Here is a 25,796-nt window from a genome sequence, read left to right as displayed (position 1 = left end):
GTCCTTGCCAAGAGGCAAGCATGTCCATTTCAGGGACAAAATGGGTGTGGTGAGAAACACTTTCCTCGGTAAGAGGGAGTGTTGATTTTTAATGTACCTTGGACAAGTGGTTTCCCATGGGTTAGTCTCTACCTAGGGAATAGTGTTCAAAATAATTCTTTTCCTAAGTGTGACTTTATAAAGTGAAAGTGACTTTATAAGTGGTAAAGCCAATGTTAAAATATAAAGTGAAAAGTGACTTTAGACATAAAGTACAATGTGGGTACTTTATTTAATGGGTGAGTTAAAAAATAGAAAGTGAGAATTAAATGCACATTTATTCTCATCCCTTGATCTAAATGAATCTGAGCCATTAGATCTTAGGGTTGCCCAAAAGTCATTTAGGGAAACAAAAGGGGGAAAAGAAAAGAGACACTGCATTCATTCTTCATGAGCAGATTGGAGAAAGGACACTGAGAGCTAGAGAAAAGTTTTGAAGGAGAAATTTGTTGCAGCAAGTTGAAGGAGTGATTTCTGGGCAAAGCTGGGCATGGAAATCAAGGTTTAGAAGACAACAAAAGGTACAGTACGAACAACATTGAATGTTGTGAGTTGCACATCATTCGAGAGAAGTTTTTGAAAAAAATTCCGTATAGTCCATACAATGGTACGGAAATTCGTACAGTCCGTACAATCGTATCCATACAGTACATATTTTCAGCTTCAAGTGGGCATGGAAATCGAGGCAAAGTGGGCACGATTTTCAAGGAGTTTTGGGTTGAATAGATAAGTTGTATCTTGTTGTTTTGTTTGTCTGCAAATGTATTTTCCTGAACTTGAAAGATAAATAAATTTGAAGAGCTCTCTAATAGGTTTTGCCTAGAGAAGATTGAAGGGGTTTTGCGTGGGTCTAAGTTGACCAAAAATCTGTGTGTATTTTTATGTGTGTTGCTGGTTTGGTTATGTCCATATTTATTTTCAGCATGTGTTGACAGTCTCGTGTTTTAATTTGAAAATTTCATTTCCAAAATTCTATATGTTGAATGTATATTTATGGGAAAGGGCATTTAACTGAATGGAAGTGCTAAGGTGAAATTAAAACTGGGTTGGGATTGTTGGAAACTTTTTTTAGTCATCAAATTTCAACAATAAGAGCTGTTCAAAGTGATGTTTGGCCCTAGTTGCCAAATTTAATAGCGAGGGACCACATGGCTGGCTCAGGTGGCAGAGAAATGGCACAACGAGCTAGTAGGAGGCATCAAGGGGTTGTTGGCTATCAGTTGAGGCTTATCATGGAGAAAAATTTCTCCTAGGGATATCAACCACTAGGTGGTGGGTAACATCTGGCTCCAATTGGGACGTGATCTATCGTAGAAGTGGTCAAGGCTGCTCGAACGGGAGGTCACGAGAACTCCAACCATCTCTTGGTCACCTTAGACTTGTTATCTGCACATGTCAAAGATCAAAGCCACGAGATAACATGTTTTTCACGATGTCTGATGATCACCCATGCTTAATGTTAGCCCATAAACTAATAAAATATGCAAAATTATATATATATATATTTATTTATATGCAATCTAATCTATCATGAGAAACGTCATATGCAGTTACTTCTAATGCAAAAATCATAATGCATCCTAGTCTAACATGCATATGATAATGCTAATGCTAAGTGTAATCATAAAGCCAGTGAAACCAACATATGATCACATCACTATACATATGCCTGCCAATATGAGTACTCATGCAACAAACCACAAAGCAAATGCAAACCCAAACACATGGATGATGCTGTGGGCGGGAGGTGCGAAAATATGATGACCACACATGGATGACCATCTGAGAAGAGGTAAGAGGAGGATGCAATCTAGTCCATGAGATCTTCTCTTGCAACCAAAATATAGAGATGTCAACAACCAAGCTCATAAACTCTTGATGGATGGTCACCTTTGGCATATTACTTCCACCATTGCCCTTATTATCTATGTCATGTCTTATGGCCTTCATTGGGTCATGATTAGTGGGAAAGGGAGGTTGACGAGATGGAGAAACACAAGTAGGTTGCACATGATGATTACACTGGAGAAGGGGAACTATGGAATGATCAGAACCCTGAGGGTTTGTCCAAGTGGAAAAAGTGTAATCAATGAAGGGCTTCTCCTTGACACTATACTCGGGAAGGGAAAAGGGCTCACAGTTACTTGAGATTATATGACCAAGTGCGAGGGAATCACTTGATGAAGACTCAAGATGATGACCAATAGGAAAAAGGGAGAACGAAATATTGTATTCAATGGGTTGGACATTTCCAAACTTATAATCTAAAGGATCAAGTGATTTGAACATAGAATCATACTCAAGAGAAGCGAGAGCCCTATCAATGTCCTCAATACCAAAGATTAGGTCTCTTCTAAAAGGAAAGTTGATCACTTCCAACTGCTCCTCTTTATGCAAAGGAAAATGAAGATTCTCCTTCCTAAGGGTATCAATGGGCATGCCATCATAAGTAGTGCTTGAGGGGAAAGGAAAATCAATATCATCCTCATCCTCCTTGTCGGTGTCATAAATGGGAGCACAATCAAATTGAGGACCAACAATTTCCCATTTGTCCTTTTCAATGTGGAAAAAATCTTCCATGTCATATTCCAAGGGGCTAATGGGATCATCTCTCTCAAGGTTTTCAAAAGAGGTTTCATCTGGAGTAATATCCTTGAGAAAGGTAAGGTTGGTCTCAATCTTTCTTTCCATAAATTCACCCTTCCCAGCACGTGTGTAACAATCGAAAGTCGTATATGCCGCGGAAATATTTAAAATACTTCGTAGACAAATACATCCATCGCAGGATAGCAAGTGTAAATTGTATATTATATAAATAATTGATGTAGGATGAGTACAAATGAGAATGTGGGTCCTGTATATATAGCCAGGTAATTACCCTTTCATGAATAGACATGTCTGTAAGACGTGCCTTTTCATTATTAACTAACCATTAGTGAATTTACTTATTATTTATTATTATATTTAAATTATTATGATTATTATTTATTATCTATTTTTATTTATTTTTACATAATTTATGTTCATAACATTGCATTCTCCTTCAAAAATCTTTGTCCTCAAAGCTTATTGATGAAGGATCGGATCTCTTCTGTCGTTTGGAATATCTTCTTGTTTCTAATCTTTTATGTTTGTTGACACAAGACAATATGATGTTCTAAGCGATAGACATAATTGTCGTACTGAAAATGGATCAAACCATCCTAAATTAATCTTCTAATCCTCGGAGATGTGTGGTGAATAGTTATCGTATGACCGGATTGAGCTCACTTCAATATTCTTTGGAACATAAGTTTGTTTATGTTCTGCCTGATATAGATTTGTAGATTGATTAAGGTGTGTACTCTTGTGATTCGGATGTAGACAATGAATCTTTCTTGTTTGAATTTCTTTAAACATTTTTATGGCAGTTTCCTGATTTCCTTCAGGCATTGTTGTTGTTGACTTGACTACTGAATCCTCATTTGGGGTGTCCTCTGTTTGAACGACAACCTCTGAGTACGTTTTTACTTCAATAGGGTTTGGATTTGCCTGAACTGCGAGATTAATGGTATTGATGTTTGTTTCTTCAGTTTGGATAGCTACATATGGAGATTTTGATGCTTCCTTTGCGACAGGTTCTTTGAACCTATTCGTCAATGATTTCTTTTCATCTTTAAGTTTTTTAATCTATTTGAGCAGATTTTGATTATGATTTTTGAGACGTAAGCATTCCTCATTCTTTGAGTCAACTTTATTTTGGCCTTTACGCTTCTTGTCTTTTAAACACTTGATTTGTTCTACTAATGTTTGGGTAAGGTTCTTTAAACGTAATTTTTCTTCTTCTTGTTCTAATAAACACTCCTTGAGTTCTTTCTTTGATGCTTTAGCTTTCTTGACTTGTTCGAGTAGCTTTTCTTGGTGATATCTGAGGCGTGAAATTTCTTTGTCTTTGCTGTAGATGACTTCTTCAAGCTCTTTTTGCTTATTTGATATGGTTTTTTCGTTATCTTGAAAGATCAAATCTGAGATATCCTTAAGGTCTTCTAATGAAGATTTTATTGATTTTGATTTACTTGTTATGTCTTGAAACATGATGATCTTCCCTTTATAAGGAAACGTCAAAACTTTTTTCTTTATGTTTGACATGAATGTACCCAAATCCTTAAACTAGGGTTAACCGAATATGACGTCAGTGTTTTTATCCGTCCTTACAACATGAAATTGAGATATGTAGTCATAATGACCTATTGTCACTTGTAGATCACTAATTTTATACTCGTTTTGGTCAAAAATATTTTTTTTTACACCAATGTTTAGCTCTGGAATTAATAGTTGATTTGCCAAGTTGATGTTGATATAATTTTTATCATTGCTTGGGCTGATGGCGACGTTAACTTCTTTTCCTTGGATACTTCCTTTTAATGTAATTACTCCGTGATCTGTGACTGAAAGACCATTATAGGAAAACCTTTCTTCTTTCATCATTTTAGAATTGAGCTCCAACATTTATTTTTCAATGATTGATCCCATTTGTTTTGTTGACATGACTTAAGATATTATATTTAAAGTTCTTTTGGACTTTGTACTTCAAGCCTCCTTTAAAAGTGCCTTTTTAATATATATATATATATATATATTTTTTTTTTTTAATTTTTAAAAACTCTTTTAATCCAATTTCCTATAATCCTTAATATTTCAAAACTCCTTTGTATTCTTTTTATATAATTCTACTTGCGCTTTTTCTCCTTTTGTACTTTAAAAAGAATATTTAAATATTGTTTCAATTGGCTTCTTTTAAATATCTTATTACCCTTGGTATTTATTTTTTAAATTTCATATAACTCTTTAAACTTTAATTCAACTTCACTTTAATGTAAACTCTTAATCCTTATGTAACCTTTCATAATAATACCTGCTTTGTACTTATATATATATATTTTCAATAATTTTATGACTTGCACTTTTCTTTAAATACCCCTTCATAATATAATACTCCTCTTTATATATCTTTTATTTATAATATTTTTTATTTTTCTTTTTGAAAAGTTACAACCCTAGTGAATCGTGGCTATTCACCTCTTTGGGTTATAATATAAAATATATGTTCACTTATGTACTTTTGACTCTATTAATGTTCTCCACGTAAAAAGTAAAACTTACCATTCACATAAAGAGATTTTGTATTCCTTTCGTTTTTCTTTTACTTTTAAAATACCATGGGCAATTACCATGGGTTTCTAAAACCTCCATTAATGTTTTCCACGTAAAAAGTAAAACTTACCATTCACATAAAAAGATTTTATATTCCTTTTGTTTTTCTTTTACTTTCAAAATACCATGGGCAATTACCTGGGTTTCTAAAACCATGGGCTTGTAAACTACTTAATGAAGAATTAAGATAATATTATTTACTCTTCCTTCTCTTACGTTTAGTTTTAAATATATTTGGAAAAATTCCCTCTTAACTTTATCATGCACTTTTTATCAATAATGTAGAACCTTAGAATATATATTAATGTTCTCCTTCAAAATTTACGTTGGACTATATTTATTTATTTATTTTAAATCTTTATATGTACTTTTTTTTTAATCTTTGTTTTTGACTTTTTATTTTCTCTCCATATATATATTATTTTATTATTATTATTATAATTGAATGGCCAAATGCTTTATAGTGAAATGGAGAAACTCCAAATTCTTGTAGCGAAACTCTTCAATTGTGACGACAACAAGGTTGACAAAGGATTAATGGCCAAAGGCTGGATCAGACTAGTTCTCTTCAGCGGTTGAGCGTCCAGAGGATCGAACAACTCTGATACCAATGTAATGAACAAAAGTCGTATACGCAGCAGAGATATTAAAATACTCGTAGACAAATACATTCATCATAGAATAGTAAGTGTAAATTGTATATTATATAAATAATTGATGTAGGATGAGTACAAATGAGAATGAGGGTCCTGTATATATAGCCAGGTAATTACCCTTTCACGAACAAGCATGTCTCTAAGACATGCCTTTTCATTAGTAACCTATGTTGCACGGGTTCCCGAACCTAGGGGTGGGGTTCTCGAACTCGTCCCCACGTTCCGGGTGCTGGAACAGGTACCTCTGAGAAGAACCCCGAAGAGCCCGGTTCTTCTTGAAAGAACCCGAGACTTCGAAATCATAAATCGGGTTCTTTTGATACATCGGAAAGGATTGCAAAGTGTTGATGTAGATGTAATATTCCAACTCAAATATACTCAATTTTCTCTTAAAATTTCTGAGTTTTTAATTGAGTTTTAATGAGTCTTAATTGAGGTATTTTATCAAATAGTTGAAGGACAACTGCTGTAGATGTTGGTTTTATATTTTCTCTTAGGTGACATGGACAGGGGTCATTGCAGCAATGGGAAAATGCTTCAAATAACTAGACAACTTATTTATAAATTAGAATTAGACTTTCACTGCTGTTACAACTTAAAATGATGAAAATTTCTGAGCATAAACAGCCATGCAATTAACTAGACACCAATAGATGTAGTGAAGGTCAAAACGGTGGAACCTGGTAGCATTACAATAGTATATAAATGGAATATCAGCCTTTAAATAATAGATCTTCAGCCATTAAAATCAGTCTTCTACAACAGAGATGGATCAACAATAAACATAGCTTGTTCTCTTAACAAGGCAAAGTCTGATATTGTTTAAGAACAAATTTCCCAAATTTTGTGAAGGACACGCCTGGAACATGCTCCATCTGATAAGAACTTAAACTAGCTGATTGTCAGAGCTTCTGCAATTAACTTGATTTCTTGAGTAGGCAAGCTGCTACAGGATTTGGCAAAAATCTTGAAATTTGGACAGTGAATAAGGATACATAAATTGGGCTCTATTATCTCTTGAAAGAGGATATTCGATCAGCCTTTAACCTCTGAAATCAATACGGTTAAATCATAAATATTTTAGTTTTCTTGTTTAAAGTTGAAAAATATACAAATTCATATATATTATAATTTATAAAATATAATATTTATATATTATATATATAAATTATAATATAATTTATAAATTATAATATACCCCCGACGAACCCACACACCCTGTTTCAAAAAATGACGTACCCGTCCCCGAACCCACGTTTCCTGGCAACATAGTTATTAACTAGATAACTATTAGTTAATTTACTTATTATTTATTATTATATTTATATTATTATGATTATTATTTATTATCTATTTTTATTTATTTTTACATAATTTGTGTTCATAACAATGTGTCCTCAAAATCATCATTTTCATTATGTGGACCCAAGGAGGACTCATCTTCTTGCTCATTACCTAGATTCTTAATGTCTTGATGAAGCTCGATGAAGGCTTCCTCTTGGATGCTTAATGCAGGGTGTACTTGAAAATGTCTAAGAAAGCCATCAATGAACTCTTCAATAGATGAGATGCTTCTAGGTTCGTGATTTTGCAACCATGAGTTATGACCATAGAGAGAACTAAAGAATAACAACATAAGGACATCCTAGTGGACCACTTTCTCCTTTGAAGTGTGTGCATTAAATCTTTCCACATGGTCAATTGTGGAGCTTGGGTCACCATCAAACACGGGTAACCCACGTACCATCCTTCCTGTGACATGATTGGGATGTCTCGGGATGCTAGCAATGTCCAAAGCGGGAAATTTATGAAAGAATGACAACCTATTTGAGGTATACATGAAACATATGTAGGAGTTGCCAGGGTGAAATTAAAGATGCCTAGAAAACACTTGCTTCACCCTACAAGCATCGCCCTGTTGATGCCTCTAAAATCATAGCACCAACATTGGGGGATAACCACTCGGTCCGGACCTTAGTGCAGCTCCTTATCTGTTTGGTATGGTGGCTCCAACTAGATATTATGGGACTAGTTTCCCAATAAAGTATGATTTGATGAATGGGTGTTTTAAATATATAAAAAGATGATAGGTGGTTTAATCTATAAGCTCTAAAATATACAGATATATCTATATAACCCGGGTGATCTCATAATAATGCGATTCTTGATGATTCCTAGCAGACAAATAATAATATAGATTATTTACTTATCTACAGAAAGATGCATTTAAATAATGATTACTTTGTTTAAGAAATTAAACAAAGTAATATGAAAATATATCGCATAACATACTAATATTTATCGCTGACATATGTATACAATATAACATCTCTAAATCATTCAGAAGTGAAATAATACAGAGTTGTTTGAAACATGTGAATACATCAACAATAACAAATCAATGGAATGTTAATTACATAAAACAAGACAAAAGAACAGTGATAGAAGTACCAAATGCATTTGAGTCTCGTTTATGCAAGTAACACTCTGGTTCAATCTTCTTATTTTGGAAACTTCAAGGAGATACAAAAATGCGAGTCTTTATGAAGTTCTTTCACAAAAAGTCTGAACCTCGATCCACGACTTATAAAAAATAAATTAAGAAGTGCAGAAGTGTAAACTTCTCAAGTCTAGTTTTATACAAATTGAGGACCCTTTCTAAAGTGACATGAAAGGGTCTTTATAGTAAAATTAAAAACAAACTGTCAATAAAAATTGCTGAGAGTTGTTGGAACTACCTTTATCAAAATATGGGATTTGAATTTCAAAAATAGAATTGCGATAAGCTTTGAAGAGATTCATTGCATCTAGGCTTTCTCTTGCATCTTTAATCGACAAATTGAGAGCATGCTTTGGATCTCTGGAGGATGACTCATCCTGGAGTGTAACTGTCTTGCATATGTGGCATCTGAGAGCTCGGGCATCATGCGATCAATGGCATCAACAAGGCACTTGATAGTCATCTGTTGGCTGTGCGGCTTGACCAGAAAGGACCAATGCGCATCCCAGTTAAGACCTTGTACTCTGTTGAGTCGCTCTTCCTTGGTGTCCAAATCTTGCTTCCATTGCTTCTCTAAAACTTTCGCCTTTGGAAGTTTTCCTGGGGAACAATCAGAAATTAAATTGGCACCATATAAGTTATCATTTACCAACTCAATAACATTATTCATTATAGCCCTGGCCCTGGAGGTAGCTCTTTCTGCTTTTATCAATTGTGTTTCCCATTCCGAAAACAATATCTCTTTATGGGACTCTTCAATTTTAGGTAAGTTAGCAGCTCTTCCATCTTCTGTGCTTTGCCAGGAGAGAAAATTTGTGACTTTATCATCTGCATTTTAAAATTCTAACCTAGTATTAACTACTTGGTCAATTAGTGATGTCATTATGATGCATAATGGATCAATAAAAGATATTTTCTGGCAGAGTAGATTCAACTGTTGAGATAAAGCCTTATTTGCCTCTAAGGCTTCCTTTTTGAACTCTTCAACCTTGGGATAATCTTTGAATTGTCCCAAGGAGAATTGTAGCTGTGTGATTTGCTCTTCTTTAGACTTAATCTCTTGCTGATGCGTAAATTTAAGCTGCTTCAGCTCTTGAGACAACTGCTGTTGTCTCTGAATGGCCTGCTGGTCAATTTTCTTCTTTTCTAGATTTGATTGTTTTTCGAGCTGCTCATTCTTATGTTTCTCTACTGTTAACTGTTCCTCAAGCCGATTAACCTTTTGCTTCTCTGTTGCCAATTGTTTTTCAAGCTGATTAATCTTTTGATCCTTTTCTTTGATCAATTGATTCACTTCAATTGCCTTATCAATTGTAGCAGCTGTGTATGCAACTGCAAATTGAGATAACTTAGTCAAATACTCAGAAGGATTGACCTCTGAATCTTTCCATATCACATTCATAAATTCAGATTGAGGAGCTGTGGATGATACAAATGAATGTGTCTAACATCAATATATAGCCTCCTAAGGATTTTGAATTAGACTATGGGCCCCTAAAGATAAAATAATGTGCAAATAATAACTCCTAATGGTGACAAGCCCACCATACTAGTTCATAATGTAAAAACAAGCCTCACAAGGGGCAAAATAATGATGTATGCATGTCGTAGGGCCCTCCAAAGGCTCAATAACATCCTGAAGTACCATATTGAGGAATAAATTCCTCGGAATATGATGGACAAGGGGGTGGCCCCTTGTTCTCCAAATAGTAGACTTGTGGTGCTCTCAGTGGGTCTGAGGACACATCAATGACCCCATGGGTCTCCATATGAATAAGAGATGTTTGTAGATCCTCTGCAATGGTCCAAGTGGTGGAATGAATGTTGCCATGACATCGTACAAGTGTTGGGACACTTGCCAAGAGTGTGGGGCTCTTGTGGGGGTTTGCTGGGCATAGTGTACCAATCATGTCACCATTGTCCCAAAAGTGGATTGCTAGTAGTCTCGGAACATCCATGAAGATCTGTGGAGTGCTGTCTGCTGCTGTGGAGGCCATGGCTCTGTATGCACACCCTACACGTGCCAATGTGGACCTCTAGGGGTCAAGATCCCATATAGGGAAGCCAAACCCAAATGGAAACCACCTGCAATCCTGTATAAGATCCAATGCATCTCCTAGGCTTCTAATACATCAGTCATTAGAATAATCAGGTAAAGGAGGATAGTAAAGTGGGCACTTCATAATGGCATGCCCTTCCGTAGTGGGCTTTGGCATATGCTAGTGTCTCCAAACTCCAAAAGGGGTTAGCCAAGTACCTCATTAGGTGGTTTCAACTGTTAAAGGGGATAGTATGTCCAAGGTACACCCTTATAATGGGGGTGGCAAGTGACAAATAGGTGAGATGGAGTAGGGAATGAGAGGGGCAACCTTGGGCTACATGATGGGGCTTAGGGGTAGCTAGATAAGGGGAAGCCCACACCTGGGTATATAATGTATAGGAGGGAGTAGTCGTGGTACATGAGGTACCCCGGTCTTGATGTTTCCACCCTTCTTTATATGCCTTTTGCCTTTTATGAATTTTCTTTAATTAACTGCTTGTGGCTCAAAGGACAAGAGCATGATGTGTATAATATAGCAGTGACTACCCCTTTCGAGGTAGGGAGGTTCATTGCCCTCCAGGGGTTGGGACAATCATGGGTTCATGAATGATAGAGGAGGCTCATCTAGGGCTTATGGAACCAGGGTGATGGCCATGGATGGGGTAGAGCTTGTTGACCACTACGTGTCAATGACCCATAGCAGTACACCCCCTTTTTTGCAAAATGGATAGCGCCTGATCGATGTGTTCCTACCATCCAGCTATCATCATCAACCTGAGGATCATCTTATAATGTAAACCTAGTGTGTATGTGTATAATGTAAATAATTTCAGCAGGTCCGTGTCGTGTATGTAATCACCTAGGTAAACCTACTTTTCTGGTGACGATCTACATTCCGGGAGGTTTTTTGTCTCACCAATCCATTCTCGGATGGTCGGCAAGGTTTTCCTTCAGCCTTACCCCAAAGCCGGAGTGGATTTTGTCACTGGGATTTTAAGGGAGTCCTAGTGTTCTAGATCGAGTCTATGTAAAAGTGATTTGGGAATAATTTTAACTATTTGGTTAGGTTATTTTATTACAAATTGCTTGATCTGCTAGATTATATTTGTGTCACAGATTTGGGTAGTCTGTGAGGGACCTTTTCAGATGGGTGTTCCCCCTTGAGATGTAAAAATGTAAAATCATGAGGTAAAGTGTCTTGAGGGTTAGAAAAATAATTTATCCCCTCATAGGTCCTAGGTAAATTTAAATTTTCCAGAGGTAAAATTCGTGGGTCCTTTAAAAAATTAAATCTTAACAGGTCCAGGGACTAAGGTTAATTGATTATTTTGCTAAATTTTATGCCTTGGGTCCCTGGGGTTAAGTCAAAGTCAAAATTTTGAGGAAATTAATGCAAAATTTTAATTTTTGAATTTATTAAAATGCATTTAATTGAAAAATTCGAAATTTCCTCAATATTTAAAATTTCGACGGATGAGATTAAAAGAAATTTTGATCCTCATCAACGATCGAGATCACTTTGACAAGGATCACTCGAACTAGCCGTTGGAAGATTTATCTTTAAATAGGAGGTCAGTTGTCAGTTGAGATCATCCGATCTTTTGATCGTGTACTAAGCGAAAAGCTCTCTCTTGTAATCTTTTTATGAGCAATAAAGAAAGACTTTGGGGTTAAATTTCTGCTGGTGTTACTCTTCATGGAAATGCTGTAAGATGTATTATTTTCGTGCGTAATTTCTTTTTTGCCATTAATAATAGCTTCTGAAGAGCGATTTGAGTACAGGTATCTTGCTCAGTCGCTGGGGTTTGAATGATAATTTAAGTTTTGAATATAATAGCAGGTATCTCTATTAGATCTGAATTTTATTATTGTTTTCTTGCTCTATGTTGACAACTGAATTGAGTTTTGCAGGAAAATCCTTGATTATTAGATCATTGGGCGTTCGGGGAAGTTCTCGACTGAACCAACCAACTCCCGATCCACGTTTTCTGAAGAGCCCAGTTTGAATTTAATCCTGGGCTTATCATAAGATATTTTTATGGGTGATGCATGAAGGGTTTTGAGCTTAGTACCTCCTCTAAAATTATATATATTTTTTAATTTTTCTGGGAGCAGAGTCAGAATCACACTCCCTAGATCTGATAGATCTGCCATTTATGTATATAGATCTGTAATTAATTTTGGTTTTCTGACTTTGGTTTTTAGGGTTTTAGTGTATTTTGGGTCATTGTGTATATCGTTTGGGTTTTTTTGTTGTTGTATTGCTACAGATATGAAGCTGAAAGCTGTGCAGAGTCCAGATCTAGGCCCTGGAGGGTAAGATTTGGATCTCTGGAGGTCCATCAACATCATTTTTTGCAAGGATTTAAATTTAAAATCAGATCTGGAAATTTTGTGAGGGTTTCAGGATCAAATCTGAAGCAAGCTGATTCAAAATTTTAAATTAAGATTCCTGGAAAATTCTTAAAGGAGTTCTAGTAAATTTTAAGGGGTTTTTCGACCACTAGTTTGCTGATTGGTTTCTGGGATTTGTTGCCTGTTTTTTTGGGTTTCACTGTGCATTTCGATTTTTTTTTTAAGGCCCCAGCCCTGCTACCTGCCTTCTCTTCAAATCCGTGCTGTTGGCCGCCGTTCCAAACCTGCAAAAGGAGAACAGAAAACCTCCTCAAATCCCTTCCTTTGCTGCCTCCAGCTTCAAACCCTTATGCTCATCAACCCGCAGCATTGAGCCTCCATCCCTCTCACGTTGTTTCTAAACCCTTGCTGCTTAGTCTTTTCATCAAGTCCCCACCATAGCTGCTCGCTCCATCAACTCGTTGTCCAAGCCGTTGATTTGAACCTGCAGCTCCAAGACAATACGCTTCTCCTTCAAACTGCAACCCTCTGCTAGCCTTCACGCTCCATCCTTTCTTGCTGCCTTGAATCTTCATGCAACAAGCTGCTCCATTTCCTCACGTAGCTGCACACAGTCTTCATCTCCCTACGCATACTAGTTCTCCCTATGCCTACAACCATCCCTTCTACGCATTTTCTGCCATCTGCGTACTACCTCCTGCGTCCCAACCCGTGGCTACCTTTAACTTTCATCCACTCTTCCCTGCGGTCTTCTCATGTAGCTGCCCATTCCACACTCCTTGCCGTCAACCAAACCTGCAAAACACAACAACAACAAGCACACACGTTCGACTTTCTCTCTTATGCATACGGTTTAGGGTTATGTTCATTTGTATTTTCATTATATGCATTGGTTTAGTTTTATGGTGTATATATTTCTTTTAGTTTCATTAAAGTTTCAAATTAGGACTTTAACAAATTTCAATTTAGTTTTATTTTTATTTATTTTTATTGGTTTCACCTAGTTATTTTAATTTTTCATTTAAAAACAAAAAATTCTAAATTCGAATTTTGTTTTCTTTTAGATTTTTTTTTGTTTTTGTTTCTACATTGATAAAAATAAAAAATAAAAATCCTAAACATCAAATTTTTTTCTAAAATCCTAAACATTAAAAAAATTTTAAATCTAAAAAAAATATAAAATTTCAAAAGTCTAAAAACATCTAAAATATTTAAAATCCAAAAAAACATTTAAAAAATATAAAATTAAAAAACTTTAAATCATAAATCTAAATTTGGTGACTAAGGATTTAAAATAAAATTTAGGGGTTTTTTCGCTTAAACTCTAGAATTTTTAATGTGGCCTATGGCCCATTAAAAGTTTTGATTTTTTAGCCCTTCGATTAAAATAAATTCCTAAGGAATATATTTTTTTTTTAACCCAAAGTTCCGTAGTGTCATTTGGTCATTAAATGCCATTTTTATGATTTTCCTATGGTCATGGTGCGATAAACATTTTTAATCATATTAAGTTTTAACTGTGGGAGAAAACTAATTGAATCTAGATCTTGGTCATTAACGATAATCGTCTTACATCAGGAATATCTTGCGTGATACAATGTTGAGCATTTATATGGATTATTTATGATTGTCACTTTTCATCACATATTGAAAATCGTTCTGGATAGCTTGTTTTATTGAGGGTTAATTCAAATATTGAAGGCACTGGTCTATAGTTGTTTCTATCTTGTGTCGTGTTTTGTTTACGTTGGCATTTAATCTATCAATCTGATTTAATCATTTAGATTCATCAAGTTGTCCATCATTAAAATCTCCTAGAGCCCATGATCCACAGGGTTTCTCATCCATTTACCTTAGGGACTACCCCCCTTGACTTGCCTAGGAGAGTCTCTAAAAGGAGTGAGTAAGGATTAAGAGTGACAACCCTTACTCTGAGCGTTGTCGCGCTGCCTAGACACTTTGTGCGACAATAGAGCTCATGTGTCGACTTTTGCCCACATGCTAATTATTTTTGTCTCGGCCATCTTTTGCATTTTGTGCTACAATTTGCTGTTAAATGTGGTCATTTAAGCTTTTCACTTTTTCTTTTAATTGCTTCAACCTCTAGGGCATCATTCTAGGCCTGACTCAAGGTGGTGGCAATGGAATAGGGAGGCTAGCCCTATGTGGACGCAAAATGGGAATGTGGACCTAGGTGGGAGAAAAGATGAATGGGCATATAGTGAGTGGAAAGGGAGTGATATGTGCGGATAAAGGAGCGGGACCACACACCCAAAATCGGGGTTTCCCAGGTAGTACCACCCTAGAACCAAATGGTTAATTAAGGAGATCCCACAGGACTAAGATCCAAGGGTAACAACCAAAAGAGATCAAGGGGACAGGAGCACAAACTAAGCCCACTCTTTTTGCCAAATCCCCCCATCAATCCATACCCAGAATTATCCATGATATGTAAACCCAATAATCAATTACCAAATGACAAGACATACCTTTAGATTCAGGAGGCCCACCTTCAAACATACGGCCAATACAGGTGGGTGAGGGACCACATCGCTGGCTCAGGTGGCAGAGAAATGACACAACGAGTTAGTAGGAGGCGTCAAGGGGCTGCCGGCTGAGGTTCATCATGGAGAAAAATTTCTCCTAGGGATGTCACCACAAGGTGGTGGGTAACATGCCACATGGCCCAGTTTGGGGTTGGCATCTGCACTGTGTGCCTATGGTTGGGCAGAAAATTTCTTGTTCATAACCAATTTGTTGGATTATCTTTTTCTAAAAGGTAAATGTTCCATCTCTTTTTACAAATTGCATTTGTATTCTATTTCTGAAATGGAAATATGTGTAAGCTGTGTGTTTGTAAATGAAATCTACTTATTCCAAAGATGAGTATCTGATGCTATGAAATCTGTTGATCCATGTTTGTTTAATTCCATCACATTTTATGAGTTGTACTCGTGCATTTTATTCGAATGTCTGTTGGGATGTCACTTGCAGCCTTTATGAAATAGATTCTTGATCCTTTTTCACACTCAAAGGGGTAATGGTGTCAATGAATACAAACAAAGAGGGCTTGACGTTATATGGAGAAGATGTAGTCAAGCCATACACTGGTGTGCCATGACTAATCCAATTAAATTTTTAGGTTATATGAGAGTCCCTGAGGGCCTTTATCCAAGATGCCTAGTCAACACCATGAAATTTGCAGCCAAGAGATAATGGACAACCATAAATATTGAAAGAAAGCAAGATTATTAGGAAAAGGGTTAAGTAAGACATCCTTCTGAGTTCTAACAATGGTCAATCCAACCAAATATCACATCATCACATACAATCTCATAAGATTAAGTACATTCATAAAATGTGTTATACCAATTCTATGATTATTGCAGCATGTATCCGCTCTATCCTAGATTACATCAAGGGCTTGGAAGGTTTATGAACCTCAGCCCTAGTCCCTTCTCACTGTGCAAAAACTGCACTATAAAGAGATTATTTCAAATAGAAAGAAGCAATAGCATGCAAACATACAAGCCTAATCATCCAGGAGAAAAGGAGAATAGTGATGGAAACTTCACATATGCTTGCCTCTTGATTTCCTCCTCCTACAAGATGTTCAACTAGATTTGGAGGTGATCTTGTCACTAATCCAATTGTGCTTCACAGTGGAGAAAACCACTCTTTAAATAGATGTTATCTCAAGATCTCTTCTCAATAAAATAATATTAAGTGGTTTCTAGATCCATGGTCTGTAAGAAAGCGACTTATAGCCACTTGCTTCACCAACACGGATCCTCATCTATACTTTAACTGCATATTTGGAACCATAGGGGTAGACATGGGTTTTCTGTCTAACATCTGAAATCTCTTCAGAATCTCCACAACAGTAAATGTGAAAATACATATAAAAGTGAAGGTAAAGCTTCAAACATGGCATAAAGAACACCCATATGAAGGAAGCCATAGAGAGCGATTGAAGTCACAATGAAGAGAGTAAGTTAATTGAGCAGCCTCGGAGGAAGCATAAGTGCAACATGCAAGAAATAAATTGTCCTTAGAAATGTGTAATAGGGGACGTGCAAAAAATTGCTAGGTGACCAATACTGTAATTCAATGACCTGAATTGCTTGACTGCAGTGGATTGCTAGTTAGCCAAGGGCAGTAGAAACTGATAAAGATTTCTGCATTTTATTAAGTTATATTGAGTTATAAGAGCGCATAATACAAATACAACTGGATTATAATTTGATTTTTCAATTTTGGGGATGGTAGTTAAAAGATTAGATGGAAATTGATTTCTTACTGAAATCGGGGCTCTGCATGTGATGGACTTGTTTGCCATTTAGGTTTCTGGATTCATTTAGTTCTGAGTATGTTGAAAGGCTAATTAACATATGTTTTTTCAGGTAGTATAATTGCCATGACCTTCAAAGATGTTGATAAATGCTTCAATTGTCTTTAACTAGGAAATATCATTTTGGTAGTTCTATGATGATGGTTTACTGTATATCCATATTATGTGACAATGTAAGGAAACTGGAATAGACATGAAAGGGATGGGTCTGCTGTTGATTATAGAATATTTATGCAGTCTAATTGCTAGTTTAGTGTGTTGATTGTTCCATCTATATTGATGCTAGGTATTGAACATGTTGAAGTTGTAGGATTTTAGAAGTTGCATATAAATATTTTTCATAGAGGCTGCATATAAATATTAGTATTGTGATATCATTATTATGAATGTTGTTACACTACTAGATTTGGAGAAAACATACTTAAAGATCCTGGCCAGGTAGATGTATTTCCTGCATCACGAATTCCTAAATGCATACAACATCAACTTCAACGAATACATCGCAAGGGATCTGAAAGGTTGAAGCAGCCATCAGAGTCAAGAAATGGAACTTCTGAATCAGGGTTTCGAATTATTACAGAGCCTGGAATTCTTTCATCTGTTCTAAAATGGACCCCAGATGCTGAGGTAGTGCTTTCATCTCATCGTTATTCACTGATATTTTACATGTGGCTTTGTGGTATATGTTGGTTTTAAGCAAATGTGATGAATTTTGAGGTTTGTTTTGTTATCCTTTTAGCCTATTGTATTAATTGCTCAAGACGGCTAACATCTTCCTTACCACTTTTGGTGATACTTTTATCTATATGATGGACAAAGCTCAAGTCTGAGAAGCTGAAACTTGCATTTGTTGCTTCTTATTAAGTCTTCCCATATACAAATGCTTATCATCAAGAACTAGTTGAAGTTAACCAATCTTTACCTCAGTTGAAATTATGATTAATTTTATTTATCTTTTCAAGCAAGCAAAATGGAGGTGCTTTTTGATAGAGACATACTAGATAGAGGTGCTGCAGGTTTAGGGAATGCATACCAGCACCAAAGTAGGTCACAGGATCGTACCCATTCAGCGTATATTGCACTTCAGTCAATGGATAATAATGAATTTGTGTGTGCTGTGGTGAGATCACTTTATGCTAAGTTTATAGGGATTGGGGATTCTAGTTTGAGCAACATCAAGGGAGATTGGCTGCCTCTCCCTTTGATGGGGATTGCATTATTAAATGGAGGATGAATTTGTTGCGAGTCTAATCCCAATTTTGGAGACAATTATGGTTAAAGAAGGCACTGTTTCTTAATAATCCTTTTGCTTTTTTCTTTGAGTGTTTAATTCATTGAACAAGTCCCCTTTTCTCTATATATTCATAGACAACCATGGAACTAGGGGCAATGGCCTCATAGCGAGGTGGCATTTGTGATAATTCCTACACTTGAAGGAACCCCTACCGCAGCATATCTGAATCTAGTTCACCTACTTGATTTTTAAATTACATTCATCAAGTTATTCTTCTGAATACTGAAGCAAATTACTTCTGCAGCCTACACTAATTAAATATTTGATCTGTTGAAACAGAAAACAGAGCAAAGAACAAGATACATAGGACACACTTTTTTTTGGACACAATAGTCCTTGGAAAAGCTCAATGCGGGAAAACCGGTGCAGTAGTTCTGAGGGTTTATTATTATGCAGGAGAAATATCTGAATACAAATCTAGGATACTCATTTGGCAATCCTTTACAGAGAAAATACTTGTGGAAAATCTGAGTGAGTTTTACCTCACTTCATCTGGCAGAATTCCAACTGATCTAGCATAGGACTGCCTAACCCCGACTATTTCTGCGCTAGCTCTGCGTCAACGTTGCGTAACCTTTTCTGCCCTCAACATTAGCTCTCCCGGCTGTTTCGGCAGTTCTGGATTCTGCGTGACAGGCAACTTTTCTGCGTCAGCTCTCCTGGCTACTGCTCTGCCTCTCTGCAAGCTCTCTCCACCTCTGTTCTGTATTTTCCCGAAAGTCCTCCTCCCGGATTTTCTCTGCCCCTCCTTCTCCCAGGTTCTGTTGATTTGGGGTAGCGTCGGATGTGCTCTAGCCACGAAATTTGGTGGAGAGGTTGGGGCACATGAGATCTCCAATACCCATAAAGGGTTTGGGCAGATTCTAAACAGATGAGGAGATATTAAAATAATTAATATTTTTAATGGAGTCCCTAAGTCTAAACTTAGGGAAAATAAAATATTAATGTGTATTAATATGAATCTGTGTTAGAATGGTCCAAAAGACATGGATCAAGCCAGATCTAATCTTAGTCGTTGATTAGGGACTTAATCTCAGCTGTTGAGATGTCAACAAGAAAAGTATAAGAGGAGGCTTGAGGGGCACTTGGAGAACACATTGAGGGAGACCAGTCAGTTCAATTTCTAGAGCGGGGTTTGCTGAGAAATTGAACCATTGGTCTAGAGAGCAGTCAGGAGGTAGCAAGTACGGAATAGAGAGATGGGAGATCAGCACAAAGGCAGAAGAGGCAGACGCAGAGCCAGAGGAAGCCACGTAGAGGTAGTAGAGACTGTGCAGAGCCAGAAGGGCCTACGTCATCCTCGCAAAGGCTACAGGAGTGACGTAGAAGCCAGAGAGCCTGCATAGAGCCTCAGTAGGTTGACGCAGAGGGTTTCAGGTTGACGCAAAGGGTTTGAGGCTGATGCAGAGGGTTTTAGGCTAACGCAGAGGTCAGTAGGGCCTACGCTAGATTCATAAGAACTGCTGGAAATTTGCCTATTTGTGGGTAAGCCAGTTTGGCACCCTGTTGTACTAGAAAATTGTTGAATAATAAAATCCTCCTTTGTTGCACCGGTTTTCCCACATTGGGTTTTTTTGGGGACATTAGTGCAAAATAACTGTGTCAATGTGTGCATATGTTTGTTTCTGTATTACAGTTTGATATCTGCAACAATATTTATTTTAATGATTGTTGAAGTAATTTCATGAATAACTTATGATGGAATAAGTAGGAAAAGTAAATCAGTTGTTGCAGTGATAGAATTTTCACAGATTCTCTCTGCCCCTCAGCTGCAAGATCTCCCTAATCGATTTTCCTCCTGAAAACTTCTCACCTTAGAAAATCGATTTCCTCAATCTCCCTATGTTATTCCAAATGAACCCCAAGCCTCCATTTTATACTTTTCCTGTTGAGTTTTCAACGACCGAGATTAAGTCTCTAATCAACGACTAAGATTAAAACATGACTTGATCTGCTTTCTAGATCATTCTCACCCATATTTTGATTAATACCCATTAATATTTTAATTTCCCTAAGTTTAGACTTAGGAACCTCATTAAAAATATTAATTATTTTAATAAAATACAATCCGGGTGGAATTTCACTAAACAGATTCTAGGTTCTTTAGAACTCATTTGCCTTAGCCTTTCCATCAATTTTCAAGGCTATAGCACTTCCGATGCTACCAAAAACTAACACTACCTCTTAGCGAGGAAAGTGCTCTAGCAACAATGTCCACCTGCATGCTGCTCTGTTTCTGAAGCACCTCCTTTCTGTACTGCTATTGCCACCAACACTGTGCTGCTGCTGCTACTGTATTGCTGCCCATGACACTACCACTGCCACTGCTGCATCTGTACTACAACTCCCTCTCAAATGTTGCATTCGCTATGCTGTTAGCTCTGCCATTGCTAACACTGCATCCGTACTACAACTCAGTTGCCGAGAGAAGCAACTGAAAAACATCCAAAATCAGCTAAACTTAACTCTGTTAAGCATAATACAATGAATGTTGGAATCTGATTGCTGTTGACCCTCTGAATCCTCTACACTGCTGCTGACTTCTGCACTATTTCAACTGCACTGCTGCCAACCTTGCTCTGCGCTGATTAGTTTCTGGTCCCAAGCTATTGCATCTGTCCTCCAAACACTCCATTGCATCATTTGACACTAAGTCCATCTCGCTACTGCTGAATCTTGGGCTCCTGTAGCACGGAATTGATCCAAGAGGTGGACTCCTCAAGGATGATGCCCACATGTAGTCCTCCCGACTACAGCTCAATATCGCCCCAACTCAATCTGATGTTATATGATTAGAATCTAGCCAATTTATTATGGGCAGAAGCGTGCAAAACGATTGTATACATTCAGAGTAGGACCCCTCACAGGGCGTTAGGAAAGAAGACGTTGGAGGGTGTTTTCATGGAAAATAAGCCAGGAGTGAGTCACCTCAGGATATTTGGAAGTGTGGCTTATTGTCATATTCCAGATGAGATGCAGAGCAAGTTAGAGCAGGCTGCCGAAGTTGGATATCTCGTGGGTTACAATTAGACTTCAAAGGCATACCGAATCTACATTCCAAGGAGTAGGAAGATTTTAGTAAGGCAGGATGTAAATTTCATGGAAGATAGAGCTTTCAGGAAATCTCGAGAGATGCCTTTTGAAGAACAAGCTGAGGATGTTCCTTTGGTCCAACAACAAGGAGCAAATCTAGCACGGAGACGAGTATTTAGTTCGAGCACTGTAACCAGTACTGCCATCTCCTCAAGAGAAGAGGAGCCAAGAGTGTCACAACAGGGACAACAACAGGAGAAAGAACAGATGGAAACTCCCACCACCAGTGGAAGGACTAGCTGAGAGGTACGACAGACTCTGAGGGACGCAAAGGAATTTGTTGGAGTTCCTAGAGCCGAGAAAAGACAATGTAGGCAACCTGACAAGTACCAAGCATTGGTAGCTCAGGTCGAAGAACCCTCTAGTTTTCGTGAAGCCATATAGCACCAGGTGTGAGTGGATGCCATGGTAGAAGAGTATAGTTCCATTATGACAAATGATGTCTAGGAAATTGTACCAAGACCAAAGAATAGATCAGTTGTCGGTTCAAGATGTTGACTTGGGGTAGCATCGGATGTGCTCTAACTACGAAATTTGGTGGAGAGGTTGGGGCACATGAGATCTCCAATACCCAGAAAGGGTTTGGGTAGATTCTAAACAGTTCAGGATATAATAAAATAATTAATGTTTTTAATGGAGTCCCTAAGTCTAAACTTAGGGAAGAAAAAATTCTAATGTGGATTAATATAAAACTATGTTAGAATGGTCCAAAAGACACGGATCAAGCCAGATCTAATCTTAACCGTTGATTAGGGACTTAATCTCGGCCGTTGATATGTCAACGAGAAAAGTATAAGAGGAAGCTTGAGGGTCACTTGGAGAACACATCAGATGATCAGTCATTCTATTCTTTAGAGCGGGGTTTGCTAAGAGGGATAGAATCAGTGATTGAAGTTGCAACTGAGGGGCATTGAGTACAGAGAGACAAAGAGGCAGAGATAGTGCCGGGAGAGCAGCACAGGAGCCAGAGAGGGTGATGCAGTAGCAGCCAGGGCTCACGCAGGGCCACGCAGAGGCAGCATGAGCTGCGCAGTGCTTCAGAGAGGCCAACATTGCTGACGCAGAGGGCTAGAAGGCTGACGCAGACCCATTTAGGGTGATGCAGGGCCAACGCTGGGTAGAGAGGGGCTGACGCAGTCCAGAAAGGCAGATGCTGGGGTTTCTGGGGCAGATTGGAGCTGAGGAGCTGCCGGAAGGTTTATCCAGGGTTTCAGCCGAGACATTTGTCTCAAACTGAGAGGTACTACTGCCAAGGAAATTCTTTGTTGGGTAAGCCGGATTTGGCACCCAGATTGTACTCTGATATTGCTTAATAAGAAAACCCTCAGATAGCTGCACCGATTTTCCCACATTGGGTTTTTCTGGGGACATTGGTCCAAAAATAACGGTGTCATTTGGTGTGATTGTTTCTGTTTCCTTCAGTTGATGATCTGTAATATGTTGAGCATGCACTAGTGTTTATTTTCAGTATTTACATTGTAAATATCTTGTTAAGTAACGCAACAAGTAGGTAGGAATAAATCAGTAGAGTGCATGGAGGGTTTCTAACTGGTAGACTTAGAAACTTCAACACGAGATGGATCTACAAGATCAAGTATGGTGCAAATGGCACCGTAGACAAGTATAAGGCTAGGTTCGTCGCAAAAGGGTATGCTCAAAAGGAAGGAATAGACTATGAAGAGACCTTTCCCCCAGTAGCTTGGTATACCTCTATCAGATCCATTATATTCCTTGCAGCACAGAGGGGATGGGAGATTCACCAAATGGATGTCAAGACAACGTTCTTGAATGGGGTGATAAAAGAAGTATATATCGAACATCCAAAAGGTTTCGAAACACATGAAAAGAGAACTCATGTGTGTAGATTGAAGAATGCCTTGTATGGGTTGAAACAAGCACCTAGAGCTTGGTGTGGTCAAATTGACTACTACTTACAACAGTTGGGATTCATCAAGAGTGATGTCGATTTCAATATTTATTCGCTGTTAGTAGAAGATGAGCCGTTAATTTTGGTATTATATGTGGATGATCTATTTTTGACGAGATCATTCAGACTCATAGAGGATTGCAAGAAGAACCTGGAAAAAGAATTTGACATGAAGGATTTGGGGCTAATGCACTACTTTCCGGGATTGGAAGTTTGGCAGTAGGATGGTGAGATCTTCCTTGGCCAAGGTAGATATGCATCAGAAATTCTGAAAAGATTCAGGATGTAGGATTGTCAACCTATGGCTACGCCTATGATTACCAACTGGAAGAAAATAGATGCATCCGAAGACAAGGAAGTGGACCCCACCTTATATAGACAACTCATTGGGTCACTTATGTATCTGGTCAACACCAGGCCAGACATATGTTATGTTGTCCACACCCTTAGTCAGTTCATGATGGAACCAAAAAGGGCGCACTAGGCAGCAGCAAAGCACATTCTCAAGTATGTGCGGGGAACAATCAATTTTGGATTAAGATACACCAAGGGCGATGATATCGAATTGAGTGGATTCATTGATGTAGATTGGGCAAGAATTTCAGGAGACAGGAAAAGTACCATTGGGTATTGCTTCGGTATTGGATATGGGATGACCTCCTGGTGCAGTAAGAAGTAGAAATCTGTAGCACTGAGCTCGGCTGAAGCTGAGTATATGGTAGCTAGCACAACAACATGTGAAGCTATATGGCTCAGGAAATTGCTTGTAAATATATTTAGGAAGAGGATGGAAACGACAAAAATCTTCTGTGATAATCAGAGTTGTATCAAGCTCTCTGAAAATCTAGTGTTTCATAATCACTCCAAACACATTGATATTCAGTGTCACTTTATCAGGGACTGTGTTTAGTGTGGAGCCGTACAGTTGGAGTATACTCCCACAGGAAATCAAGTAGCAGATGTACTCACCAAGGTTCTACGATGAACAAAGTTTGTTCTATTCCGAGAACATATGGTATGTTGGAAAATCCCTTTCAATAGTGTGATGCAGCATTTGAGAGGGAGTTGTAGTACAGATGTAGCAATGGTAGTGGCAGTGTCATGCGCAACAGTACAATAGCAACAGCGACACAGTGTTGGTGGCAGCAACTGTGAAGAAAAGAGATACTTTAGAGACAGAGCAACATGCAGTTGGACATTGTTGCTAGAACACATTCCTCGCTAAGAGGGAGTGTTAGTTTTTGGTAGCATCGGATGTGCTCTAGCCATGAAAATTGGTGGAGAGGCTAAGGCACATGAGTTCTAAAGAACCCAAAAACCGTTTGGTGAAATTCCACCTGGATTGTATTTTATAAAAATAATTAATATTTTTAATGGGGTTTCTAAGTCTAAACTTAGGAAAATTAAAATATTAATGAGTACTAATCAAAATATGAGTGAGAATGTTCTAGAAGATGGATCAAGTCAAGTTTTAATCTTAGCCGTTGATTAGAGACTTAATCTCGGCCGTTGAAGTCTCAACTAGAAAAGTATAAGGAGGCTTGGGGTTCATTTGAAAACACACAAAGGGTTGATTAATTAGTGCGATATTCCTAGGGCAGGGTTGGCTAAGCAATTCAAACAAGTGATCAATCTGTGAGGATCAAAGGCAGTACTGGAAGGAAGTGATTTTCAGTTCCAATGAATATACTTCAGAGAAGACAGTGAAGGATCAGAGAGGCAGCGCAGTGCTAAGGAGGGACAATGCATCAACTGGAGTAGGTTGACACAGAAGTGCTGGGGGATAGGAAAGATCAGTGTTAGGAATCATTGTGGGTGATTGGCAGATGAAATCTCGATTTCTTAGCAATAGATGCAACAACAGCAAGGGTGACGCAGTCAGAGGGAGTCTCCACACAGAAGCCACGTAGTGACTGCGTAGGTTCACGCAGAGACTACGCAGTAGGTCATTGAGGAGCTGGGACCAGTGCAAAATATCCAGATTCAGTGTGAGAAAATTGTCACTATTTTTCTATCAGCTATCTTCTCTGAGTTAATTGCCATTTCTCTGGGGCATCCAGATTGTATTCAGAAATTGACTGCCAATAATAGAAACCCTCAGATCTGTTGCACAGGTTTTCTCGCATTGGCTTTTTCGGGGGACTATTGTCCAAAAACAAGTGTGTCAATGTGATTGTTCATGTGTTGGTGGTTCTCTTGCTTTTCTTAGTTCATAATTTATGAAGTCTGCAATTGAATTTATTTTGATATTTACTGAAGCATTGGTAAATAACTTATTATTGTAAATAAGTAGGAGAAATAAATCAATCACTATAGCATAATTTTTTCACAGGAAACAATTTTCTTA

At 37.8% G+C, this 25,796-nt stretch overlaps 1 protein-coding gene across 1 annotated transcript in view; it reads left to right on the top strand.

Moving 5' to 3' along the window:
• Positions 1 to 25,796, top strand: part of LOC149244909 (Zincin-like metalloproteases family protein) — a 515,093-nt gene that overhangs the window by 160,835 nt on the left and 328,462 nt on the right. The window contains exon 7 of the mRNA XM_089457599.1: positions 17,540 to 17,762. Within this exon, the coding sequence (XP_089313725.1) occupies positions 17,540 to 17,762 (223 nt within the window). The remainder of the gene's footprint in view (positions 1 to 17,539; positions 17,763 to 25,796) is intronic.

Source organism: Pinus tabuliformis, chromosome 7 (assembly GCF_031772625.1).
Source record: "Pinus tabuliformis cultivar Carrire ecotype Pingquan chromosome 7, CPIR1, whole genome shotgun sequence".
Classification (NCBI taxonomy): Eukaryota; Viridiplantae; Streptophyta; class Pinopsida; order Pinales; family Pinaceae; genus Pinus; species Pinus tabuliformis.
Note: the sequence above shows the minus strand (reverse complement) of the source record. Positions and strands in the feature narration are given on the sequence as shown.